General features: G+C 41.5%; 1 protein-coding gene across 1 annotated transcript in view; it reads right to left on the bottom strand.

Moving 5' to 3' along the window:
- Window positions 1-5,027: 5,027 nt before the first annotated feature.
- Window positions 5,028-12,509, bottom strand: part of slc34a2b (solute carrier family 34 member 2b) — a 7,936-nt gene continuing 454 nt past the window's right edge. The window contains exons 2-13 of the mRNA XM_054602946.1: window positions 12,420-12,471; window positions 12,215-12,346; window positions 11,997-12,125; window positions 11,613-11,756; window positions 10,465-10,576; window positions 10,180-10,375; window positions 9,990-10,085; window positions 9,123-9,234; window positions 7,305-7,472; window positions 6,946-7,062; window positions 6,733-6,857; window positions 5,028-5,552 (exon numbers count right to left, since the gene is read on the bottom strand). Of these exons, the coding sequence (XP_054458921.1) occupies window positions 5,028-5,552; window positions 6,733-6,857; window positions 6,946-7,062; window positions 7,305-7,472; window positions 9,123-9,234; window positions 9,990-10,085; window positions 10,180-10,375; window positions 10,465-10,576; window positions 11,613-11,756; window positions 11,997-12,125; window positions 12,215-12,346; window positions 12,420-12,465 (1,902 nt within the window). The 5' untranslated portion in view covers window positions 12,466-12,471. The remainder of the gene's footprint in view (window positions 5,553-6,732; window positions 6,858-6,945; window positions 7,063-7,304; window positions 7,473-9,122; window positions 9,235-9,989; window positions 10,086-10,179; window positions 10,376-10,464; window positions 10,577-11,612; window positions 11,757-11,996; window positions 12,126-12,214; window positions 12,347-12,419; window positions 12,472-12,509) is intronic.

Genomic DNA, 12,509 nt, shown 5'->3' with positions numbered 1-12,509 from the left:
TCCGTTCACTTCACATTTCTGCTTAGGTATTCAATATCATTTCACATTTCTATGTCATTATGCAACAAAAAAAAATGTTCATACTAAAAAGATTAATTTCAGGTGCAGAGTCATTGGTTAATGGTATCATTTGGCTTTGCTGCATTATAATCAGTAATAGTCTTTTTCACATGTTGCCTTTTCATAGCAGGACAAGCACACGTGTAACTAACATCAATGAGGTCCCAGTATGTCTGTCAGTGACTTGTTATTATAGGATTAGCCATGCACATCCAGGTACTGGTAACCTGACTGGTTCGGGTCCTACAGCCTGACCAATGGAATATCCCGACCCTAACCAATCAACGGTTTGCGTGATATCTTACTGTGCGTTTTCCTATGAAGGTCCAGCAACACGTGTCAATTTCTGTAAATTTGCGAACTTCTTAATCAACATCATTTTAACCCAAACTACGATCTTTCAAACCTAACCAAGTAGTTTTGTTGCCTGAACCCAACTAAGTTGTTTCCTGTGAAAACTGAAGTTTAATTTGAAAAAGACTGTATTCATGTTCATTCATTCATTCATCTTCCGTAACCTGCTTATCCAGTTAAGGGTCGCGGGGGTGCTGGAGCTGATCTCAGCTGTCAACGGGTGAAGGCAGGGTTCACCTGGACAGGTCTCCAGTCTGTCACAGGGCAGACATATAGAGACAAACAACCACTCACACTCACATCCACACCTACGGGCAATTTAGAGTCTTCAATGCACCTAAGCTGCATGTCTTTGGACTGTGGGAGGAAGCCAGAGAACCCGGAGAGAACCCACGCTGACACGGGGAGAACATGCAAACTCCACACAGAGGGCCGTCTAGCCCAGGAACTGAACCCGGGCCCCTCTTGCTGTGAGGCGACAGTGCTAACCACTACACCACCGTGCAGCCCCCTGTATTCATGTTGTTAGCAGAAATGTTTGTGTTGCTGGACTTTCTAAGGAAATTGCACAAAATATGAGGAACGACGTGCTCTAGATGACGCTCAAAAACAGAAACTTCCTCAACCTGTAGTTAGCCCTATTGTGTCAATAAAGTTTAAAAAACATGAACTTAATTGTTTTTTTCATTTCGCAAACTAGTTCGGTTTCCAACAGTGAAAACAACCATAAATATGAGGGCAAAGGACTTTCTGGATGCTGATACGTTCACCTTGTTTTGTCTGTCTCGGATATTCAGCCATGTATATTCCAGACGGACTACACGGCCGAGGACAAAGCTAAAGAAGCGGTAGCCATAAGATCGAGTGCAATGCATCCTGGTACATGTAGGCACCGCCCACACGGCTCCGCTAGCAGCTTGACTCCGCTTCCAGGGTCAAAACAGCAGCACTGAGGAGTTTATTGCTTACATGTACTACATTCATCATCAACACTGATTCATCCTCCCTTTAATAGCTGGTCATATATCTGGTTTATTGTTCGTCAGTATCATTGGGTAGCACGGTTAATAATTGGTTGAGTGTTTCCAAGAACAACTAGTAAATTGTTCATGAACACTTTAAAAACACATAATAAATGCTGAGGTGCAGAGCGAAAACACTTACTTGACGAAAACAAAGGTCACTTCTCAGGTGACCAGTCTAAAGAATCAGGCAAAGAAACCAAAGACAGAGTCAAAATCTAGATACTGAAATAAGGTTAAAAACACTCTGAAACTAAAGCTGGAGTGCTTACTGAAACAGAGAAGACAAAGTGAGGGTCAAGGATTAAATACACAATGAGAGGGGGTGATAACGAGGGACAGGTGAGAACAATCAGTCAAGGTGAGTTTTCCAAAATAAAACAGGAAATAATAACGGAAAAGTGGAAGTAAGGAAAAAATGACAACAATGGACTACGCGTTGTTTTAGCATTTTTTTTAAGCACATTGTTTTGGTTTTGATGAATTCTCAAAGCTCTAAAGACCCACTCTACACTACGTGTTTAGTGTCCAAACAACAGACAGATCCAGTCGGCGATCCGATGGCGGCCAAAGTGCAACAGTCAGCAGATAAAGAGACAGATATTAGTTGGTGGAGACCAAAAACAGAGATAAAAGAGAGAGAATGCAGGATTTACCTTGTCAGATGGACAGAAAACTTCAAATTAATGCTAACTTTGCTCCGTGTCATCAAAGGTGATAATGTGCAAATGTTGTGTTTACACCTTCTGTCCACACCTAATTTTTCCAATATCATTTGTAGCCTAGCATTGTTAGCGTTGCAGATAACCCGCAAAAGACTTTCTGAGCTGTTCTAATAAAACTCTAGCCTTAGTTCATTCAGGATCACTTTTCTTCTGAATGCGTAGACCTGTATTTTATTTCTCATACATCTGCCATTCACTCCTCTCACACTGTTCTGATCAGCTGGTCTCTTCCCTCCAATAGTGACACAATTACATCATCAGCCAATCATCTTGTCTATTTTAAAACATGATTGTCTCTCTGCCTTTAGTTTGTTCATTTTGCTGTAACAAGCGCTCCTCCACATCCCCATCATCCGCCAGTTCTCCCCAGATGCTTCAGCTTCATCACCTTCATTATTTCTTCTACCTCATCAACCACCACCACCACCACCACAGGTGTCTGGACCCAACGGGGAGGATTTATCTTCCTTCTGCTCAGAGCTGACGCCCCTCGATTATCTCCCTGAAGAATCTTTAAAGACTTCATTGTCACACATCATCTGTTCATAATAAACAATTATCATTTCCTCTTCTGTTTGTCTCTCCTGATGTTACAGTTAATTAACAGCCCCTTGAGTTTCCATGTGAAGATTTAATTAAGTTGTTAGACCCTTAAAACCGGGGATTCACTTTACTGCATGTTGGAACAAATAGTTTTAAGAACCTGAGAGAATTGTTCCTCCAGATCATGGTCATGTTTACAATTTGAATGTAACTGTTTACTTTTATTTATTTTTTTCTTATGAATTCAACACAAAATGCAAAGCAATTTTATTGCCTTCCATAATGCTCTTTACATGGTGAAAGGTTAGCCAGCGGCTAGAAGCTAAAGGTGCTAACAGTGACTACTTACATGCAGGGGTTTGTTTTACATTAATTGCAATATGCATGGCTGCATGCAAATGGTAATATTAGTGGAATATTCATTGTCATTAACCATGCAAACTTATCAGGAATATTGTCGAGTCAGCTGAAGTTACTACTCATATCTTTGTGAACAATAGTTACAAAATTCTGACAGCTCTGTATAAAGTATTACTGTGGATGGTGAAATAGGAGGCATGTTTCATATTAATAATGGACAACTCAAATTAAAGGGATTACAGTATTGGCTCTACGATAAGGCTCAAATATTTATACTTCCTGTTTTATACAGTATTGTGTTTCATCACTGCTATCTCTCAGTGCTCTTCTATTCTCTAGCTTTGCTTTTTGAGCTGTGCAACTACCACAAACGTGTGTGTGGTTGAGGTAAACATACGGCAAAAATTCACAAGAACTGGAGATAAATCTGGTTTCCTCTTGAACACATGAACTCCTGTCTCTGCTCATTGATCAGCTGTCAGCGGCAGCACAAAGCACTCACTAAAATGTCACACTGTTTAAATGCAAAGTGACAAAAAACTCAAGCCGGCAGATGGGTGAATACGTGATGATAAGATGTGCTGAATTCTGTTATTGCTGTGAATTATTTAATAAATTGCTCATTTGGCACAAAAAAAGCCTTCAGAGAATCAGAGTCAGAGAATCAGAAAGGCGTACAAGGCATTTGGTGTTAAGTGCATCAAAATAAACACAGTGCAAGCGTATAAGTATGATTCAAAAATAAGAATAATACAATTTACAATAACCTGAACCTACAAAGTAAGTCTGTCTATTAGTCTGTTATAAAACAGTCATAAGTGGAAAGTTTTCCCACATTGTCTTTGTCCAAATATCAGTGTCAGCAGTGTCCTCTGTCCTAATAAATGATAATAGAGTCATGAATAAAACAATAAACTCTGTGGCTAAAGTCTCCCTTTATAGATCTGAGCTCTAAGTCCTCCAGAGCTCCTTGACCTCATAAAGACAGGAAGGACAGCGTCCAGGTGAGGCAGCGTGGGTGGTGTTGTGGGAGGAGCTGACATTTTATTTGGACCCACAAGGTCAAATAACAACGGGTTACGTCGTAAACTGGTGCAACTTTTAATAATTCTGCACAGTATTTTCCACAATACTGTCGCAAATTCTCCTGTAAAATGATATTAAACTACTAGTTCTGTATAGTTTTTGTCCAAAAAGTATTGAAATATAAGGTATATTCCTATAATTTGAAAAAACAGTTCAACACTGTTAGAATTTGGTTGCATCTTTACAGAACTTTATAACAGTGAAGTCATTCCTTTCCACTTGAAAAGCTGTTTTTAATCAGGCCTTTTTTGACACATATATAAAAAAAACTTGTTATCCAAATGGAATCAAAAGCTACCTGGATGACACTGCTCCAGTTATAGAGAAGATAGACTCTGACTCAAGTTTCAGTATGAAGTCACGGACTTCAAAGGCAAATCAGATATGAAAGCAATAATCTTATTTGCTACAGGAAGTCATTTTTCTCTCTGCACAGTTTTAGGTAACATGAATCTTCTGGTGTATCATGTGAAACAAGAACATAATTGGTATATCTGAGCTGAATATAAAACAAAATGATTAAAATTAAACATGAGCACCTATAAATAACTTATTATTGCACTGCATTTTAAAAATAGTAATTTCTTTATTTTACAAATATTATATAGAGTCTTAAATACTGAAGGATAACAAATTTTTTCAACGCTACATTGAACATTTGAAATTTTAAAATGTACCAATAAAAAATATAAAAATAAGTCATAACATTCTGAACCACCCGTAGTTAAGTCTACAAACTGAAAACATCATATGATAAACATCACATGCCCAGAAACAGCAGGTTGAACACTTCTTTATATTCCGCAGCATGAATCATCAACGCACCACAACCTGAGAGGCGTGTCACAAACACATCATTGCATTGAACTCCACGGTTTCACATCTGCGTTGCTTTAACAGCTGTGTCCTCGTCTCTCGTCATGGCGGCATTATCGTACATCTCCAGACTCTTCCTGCTGTCCTTCCTCACCTTCTCGTCCTTTTTGCAGCACTTGCAGCAGCAGCAGCAGCGTTTGCTGCAGAAGCCAAAGAGGGAGGTCACCACCTTGTCCCAGGGCGCCATGGAGCGCAGGGGGCGGGGCAAAAAGTCCCAGGTTTGGAGGCACCCGGGCAGGAAGCGGCGGCAGCGAGACTGCATCAAGTTGACGATGATGACGAATAAGATCAACGCGATGACGGGCACGCCGACGCCGACCAGGACTTGCCAGCCAGCCAGCGACAGGCCGAACACGGTCAGAGGCATGACCAGGAAGCACAGGAAGAGGTAGAGGGCGGCGAACCATCGGTACTCAGCCGTTTTGTTACCCAGACCTCGGGCCAACCGGATGGGAATCCTCGTGAAGGGGATCGGGTACCACAGCAAGATGCCCATGATGTTGAAGAAGAAATGGCAAAGTGCAATCTAGAAGAAAACACAGATGGCGGTCAAACAAGGCGGTCAGATCTCAAAGAAGATATGAATAAACAAAAAGTGCTCTGAGTTAAAAGCATTACAGCTCCTGCAAACCGCGGAATAGGTCAAATGTCGATGTTTATGAACCAAACGTTTCATATCAGCCTCTTATCACGCTTGCAGAAAACGTTATGAAATGATTTGTTAGGTTTAGTCAACAAGACTGCTTTGTTAAGTTTACAAAAACCATCCTGTTAATAACCTAACAACAATAAAAACTTAACTAACGTAAATAATCAACCAAATTGTTGTGACAGTGGTCTCCTGAGTGAAAGTCATGTGTTTGTTTAATCTGTCCACCTGTCTTTACCGGGTTTGTTATACTTGTTATTATACCAAATAACTTTCAATAACTGTCACTCGTTGGACAACGTAATTTGCTCATAGCAAATGCAAAAACGTCCACATTCAACTGAACGTATCCGTTGTTTGCAGATACGAACAACACCAACATTTATTCCTGATTACTGGGCTGGTTAAAAGCTGACATCGACATGCTAACATGGTGACAATGACAATGCAATCATGATGTTTAGCAGGTATAATGTTTAGCATATTTACTCTTGTGTTTAGTGTGTTAGCATGCTAACATTTGCTAACTAGGAGTAAAAAGCAAAGCTGAGGCTGATGGGAATGTCATTCATTTTGCTGATAATGATGGAGCTTTATGATACAACGTTCTATAGCATAACTTTTAAGCGAGGATAACCGGTTATATTTTGACTTATTTCCATATATTTAAAAGCTACAGGTTTTTCATTATTATGGCGTGCAACTGTCATAGTGAATATTTGGATAAACGCACCCTACAAAGGGATCAAAGTTATTAGAATTGATAATCTGGGGACCATGGATATCTGTACCGAAGTTCATGGCAATCCATCAAATAGTAGTGGACATATTTGCAATAAAACCCCAAATGGTGATGCTAGAGGAAAAGTAGGAGGATCACCAAAGTCTGTAGGATTCATCCCCTGGGGAACATGAATGTTTTCTTACAAGCTTTAATCGCAATCCATCCAATGGTTGGGGAGATATATCAGTTTGAACCAAAGAGCAATGTTGCCATCCATAGATGCTAGCATGGCTAAAGACAGGCACACAAGGGAAACTCTCTATTGGGTCTCACCTGCAGGGAGTTGGATAGCGTTTCTCCAGGGCTAGCCATAGCAGCTAATATAGCCGTGGTTGTCGTCCCAATGTTTGACCCCAGTGTCAGAGGATAAGCTCTCTCGAGGCTAATGACACCAATACCTGGTAAAAGAAGATCGACGAGATATAGTGTAATAAAAGTGTCATAAAAAAGATATTTTAAGAACATATCATATAAACGACGACTTACCAACAAGAGGAGTTATAGCCGAGGTGAACACGGAGCTGCTCTGGACGATGAAGGTCATTCCTGCTCCAACCAACATTGCAATGTAGCCGGTAACCCAAGCGAAGGGGAAGGGGAAGTCTGTGGTCAAACGGAAACAGTGGAGGTGAGTAATAAACCTGAAGAAGTGAGAAAACATAAGCATGGAGTTTGAGTTTGCGCCTGAGCTTTCTCCGTAACGCAGCCGGACTGGTTGGACCTGGAGGCGAGCCAGAAGCAGCAGGGAGGTTCTTCCTGTGTCGCTCATCAAGCATCACCATGGAAGAACCGGTGTGCTGACTATCAAACAGGCATGGATTCCTACTGTTGTTTCTTTTTCTTACCTGTGTTGAGCACCTTCTTGATGATCACGGCCACCTGTCCCTGCAGCATGGAGTTGAGCAGCTTGACGATGAGGATGAGGCAGGTGCAGAGGATGAGCAGGGACAGAGCCAGCAGGATGAGGCCCACCGCCAGGTCCGGCAACTTCACGTTGACGAAGATGTGTTTGCCTGCAACGAGACGGTCAAACAGACGATCTGCATTTTAAAGTGTCCACTCAAAGATGACTTATGTGACGGATAAATTTAGCCTCATGTGCACGACTCACTTTAGAGCAAACCGTTGTTAAAACAGAATGTTGTTAGAAAGAAAAAGTCCCTTTGGTTGTAAAAAGACTTGTTTCTGATCTCAATGAGTGCTTTTGCTATTTTTAAAACCAAACACAAAGGCATATATTTGAATTGGCCCTAATTTCTACATTTTTGTTTTTGTATTACTGCTGAGTCTGGAAACTGAGATGAGTTATGCAATCTTTGTTTCTTTATCTTTTTATCCTCTTTCAAGTATGACTATTGGATCTAATAGCGGAGATATTTTTGGCTTCTAACCTCTCCTGCACAATGTTTCTAAATTATATATATATATATATATATATATATATATATACATATATATATGTGCAGATAAACAAATAATTAAAGAAAGTTGTGTCCCGCCCCTCTAACTCAGACTGGCCAATCACAGCGTAGCATCGTCCAGCTCTCACCAGGGTCCAACAACTATCTGTTTCTGCTCCATAGACTCTCATATAATGGTTTCAGATGTTCTTTATTTTCAGTCTTGTTTTGTGGATTTGGAGCTTGACGTGTAAGAGTTCTGACTGTTCATCCAGCAAAAATCATATAAATCATGTATACCACAAAATCCTTTGGGATGTTCTCCACGTAAACATGTACCAGGAAGTATAAAGACTGCAAAGACCCACACAGAGCGAGAAGGTTGGATCCAACCAACACGGACGATTTATATGTCACTTTCGTACTTCAGTAACGGCACTTCCTTGATTATTTAAACCCAAACAACAATCTCTTCCTAAACCTAATTCAGTAGTTTTGTATGCATGTAACGAGCGGAAATTGGCATTTTTTGTTGCTGGACTTTCGTAGGAAAATTAACCAAAAATGAGGCGTAACATTTATGTAAGATTTACGAAACATTTTTTGAATAGTGATACTCGTTACCCTGAGGGGTTGGGAGGAGATTCCTCCTAAAACCTTAGGAGCTAACATTAGCAGAGGACGTAAGCACATAATTAACTAGCATTGGCATATCTATGCTACGCTAGCTAAAGAAGGTAAACTAAATGTATTTTCATGAGTGTACCAGTGTATTAATTCATTTCCTAGTCGTTTTTATCGATCTCCAGGTGATGTGGTAGTTCACTTTTACACTTTAGCTTTAATCTTTATCTTTTTACATGTGTTTTCACTGCTGGATGTTTCCTTCTGACACATATTGTAAACCGTTCTGTCTGCTTCTCTCTAAAATCTCTTTTTGGTTTTGCCTTGGTAAAGTAGCTCTGACAGCTTGGCGGAGTAGCCGCGGGGGCTTCGGGGGCAGAATAATTTGCCCATTTAATGGTCTCGCTCAGGTGCTTCAACTAGGGCAGCATGAATAGACGTATTGAGCAGGGAGACAGGTTTTCGCTGAATCACTGTTACAACTCAAAGGTAGTCATTGTCCGAACATCAGAAGCTCTGGATGAAGGAGGTCGTTGTGTCTCATATGTCTCTGAGAATCAGTGGATCAGATCATCCTAACTGCTTTGTAAATGCTCTTTTTTTCTACTCTTTCTACCTGCCTGATAAAGGCACGCTTACATTTCTCTTGGTAGATGGTAAAAGACGAGTTCATCTCGGTCCAGGTCAGGTTTCCTTCATCCCAGCAGACAGCACCAGTAGTGCAATTCTGCACTGTTGCATTCCAGAAAGTCTGCAGCAAAAAAACAAAACAGTTTTAAATGTAGCAGCAGCTTTTCCACCTCTTCTTTAGTGTGTTATATATATTTTTGTACATGTAAAAGGTCCGTAGAGTGTAAAACCTGAAGTCCATGCCTAAAAGGAGTTACCCTCCCCCTCACTTTATGAGGTCACAATGTAACATTATGAGGTCACAATGTAACTTTATGAGGTCACAATGTTACAGAAGTGACGTAAAACTCCTTCCTAGTTTGGCCCTCAAACAACAAAAGAGAGAGACGGAGATGAAGCTCCAGAGGAAGAGTTTTTTGAAATGTGAAACGTTGACCAATCACAACAGAGCGGGCTAGCTGACCAATCAGAGCAGACTTTGCTTTCTGGAGGGAGGAGCAACAACGGAGCGTTTCAGAGAGAGGGTGAGAAGAGGTGCTGCAGGACAGAATGATGAGAAAAACAAGGAGGATTATGGGCATTAACGCATGTAAACATGTTGTAACTGTAACGTGAGATAAAAATATGCACCCGGAAAATAGAATAATAGGGCCTGTTTAAGAAGTCAGCGATAATCTTTAAATGATCACACGCAACAGTCCACCTTTGATAAAATAACACACCTCCAAAGCATGATCTAACAACTGTGGTCACAATGTGAGGAGGACAATATCAATCATTAACAGGAGGAAGAAGCCGAGGTAACCAGAGCTTCATCATATGTTTTCACTGTTCAGTGTGAGGCAAACTAATAATTAAGACATGTTGATTTCTCACCGTGTTTGTCTGCTTTTTGCACCATACTTTAATCAGACTCTTGTTTCTGGCTGCCGGGTCACCGGTGGCGATGCCGGTGATGACGGACTTATCCAGCTAAGAAAACACATAAACACATATGTTAAAATAAAAGAGTTGTTTCTGTAAATGCTGCATGTTTCCTGATGATCTCGGTGCCTGTTGTCTGTACCTGGATGATGGAGTTGGTGAGCGGGTCGGTGATGACATTGAGCAGGTCGGGGGCGTCCTCTCCGCTCTGGATGTTGAAGGATTGGATGATGAGGTGGGTGAGTTTGTACAGAACGCCCGTGGCCACCTCCAGCGGCAGAAGAACCAGGACTGACAGCCAGTTGAAGAAGTCGTGGACCGTAGCGCCGGCAAACGCCCTGGGAGAGAAGGAACACGTGTTCTTTATTGGCTGAGTTATTAAAGTTATCTTTGTCTTATCTTTATTATGACGTGCTCTGATTTTTACCTGCGGAACTCATTCCGGTCTCCAGCCTGCATCATCGCCACGATCGTGTTGGTGACCGACGTTCCGATGTTGGCGCCCATGATGATCGGCACCGCAGACTGGACATCCAGCACTGAAGAACAGAAGCATCATGATGTCAATGTGTACAGCTATAACTCCTTGCATGCATGGGCGGATAATGAGAATGAACAGGCAAAGATATGTTAAAGACCCCAACATTTCTCCTACATAGGAACAAGACATTTTATCATTGTTTAGTCGCTCTTTGTAGATGTTTAGCTGCATTTCTCTTTAGTTTTGCATCTCTTTGTCTCTGTTTGTGTCTCTTTGTAGTTGTCTAGGGAAATCTCTCTGTAGTTTTGTGGTTGATATGAGTCACTTCTTAATTATTTTGGTCTTTTTATTGTTACTTTTTTTCTTTAAAGTTGTTTTTATGTCTCTTTGTAGTTGCTTTGTCTATCTTTGTAGTTGTTAAGCCCCACCCCTCTTTAGTTTAGCATCTATTTGTCTCTGTTTGCGTCTCTTTGTAGTTGATATGTGTCGATGTTTAGCTGCATTTCTTGATAGTTTTTGTATCTCTTTGTCTCTTAATAGTTGTTTTGTGTGTCTTTGTAGATGTTTAGCCACATCTCTCTGTGGGTTTGTGGGATTCTGTGTGGCTGTTTTAAATCACTTACTAATTGTTTTTATCTTTTTGTAGTTTTTTTGTCTGTGGTTGTTTTCCACCCACACTTTTTCATCTCTTTGTAGTTGTGTCTCTTTGTAGTTACTTTGTTTCCCTCTGAAGTTGGTATGCGTCTTTGTGGTGGTTTTGAGTCACTTTGTAACAGATTTGGTCTCTTTGTAGTTATTTTTGTCTGTGGTTGTTACTTTTTTGTTGTAGTTTTGCATCACTTTGTCTCTTTGTAGTTGCTTTGTGTCTCTTTGTGGTCACTTTGAGTATTTCAATGACATTTTGTAGGTGAAGAACAGTTGGGCCCATGACACTAAGGGCTCCTCGGCCTGTGCTTTGTAGACCCGTTCAGTAATCCATCCATGAATGCTCCTGTCAGCGTAGACATGTTGACAGATGTGTGTGTGTGTGTGTGTGTGTGTGTGTGTGTGTGTGTGTGTGTGTGTGTGTGTGTGTGTGTGTGTGCCCTACTTACATCCAGAGGACACCATGCTGACCACAATAGAGGAGGAGGTGCTGGAGCTCTGCACCAGCACTGTGACTAACACCCCGATCACCAGCCCGGCCACAGGGTTGGACAATATCACATTGTCCTGGAAGATGTCACCAGCAACTTTGCCTGCACACACACACACACACACACACACACACACACACACACACACACACACACACACACACACACACACACACACACACACACACACACACAGACATCCTCAGGTCAAAAAACACAGCGCTGCATGCACATTACATAAGCAGTGCTCTGTTGACCCTGGCATTATCAAGGAGATAAACTAAATATGCAGTGATGGCTGGTGATAATATAAGAGTTGTTTCTGTAATTCTGTGACTTTACCTCCGACCAGCTGGAAGGCCGAGCTGAGAACATCCAGAGAGCAGATGAACAGGTAGAGAAGTCCGAGCAGCATCACGATCTTCGCAATACCGCTCAGCACCCTCATGAGCTTCCCTTTTGTATCCAGATCTGTAGGAAGATATACAAAGAATACTGACTCAGGGTCAGGGGTTTCGTAAAGGCGTCCATGTGGTGTGGAGGAAGGAGAACCTCCTCACCTGACCACTTGACCCCGGTGTCTTTGAGCTCGGGGAGATCCCAGGGATTGTCTTCATCTTGGTCCTGGTTCACCAGGTCCACGGTGGAGTAAGCCGGCAGGATGGAGGCATCTTTAGTCGGAGCCTCGTCGTCTATGGAGGAGGGTGGAGGTTAGAAAACAGTTTGAGCAGGTTCTGAAAGTATCCGAAGGAAAAGGGGACGTACCGAGAGTCGGGGAGGAAACGGTCCCCACCTGAGGTCTTGGAGCCATGACGGTCTGAGGAAGGAAAAGTCACAATGAATATGTGAATATGA

The sequence above is a fragment of the Anoplopoma fimbria genome, chromosome 8 (genome assembly GCF_027596085.1).
Source record: "Anoplopoma fimbria isolate UVic2021 breed Golden Eagle Sablefish chromosome 8, Afim_UVic_2022, whole genome shotgun sequence".
Lineage (NCBI taxonomy): Eukaryota > Metazoa > Chordata > Actinopteri > Perciformes > Anoplopomatidae > Anoplopoma > Anoplopoma fimbria.
The sequence above is the reverse complement of the archived record's forward strand: the minus strand, read 5'-3'. Positions and strand labels throughout refer to the sequence as shown.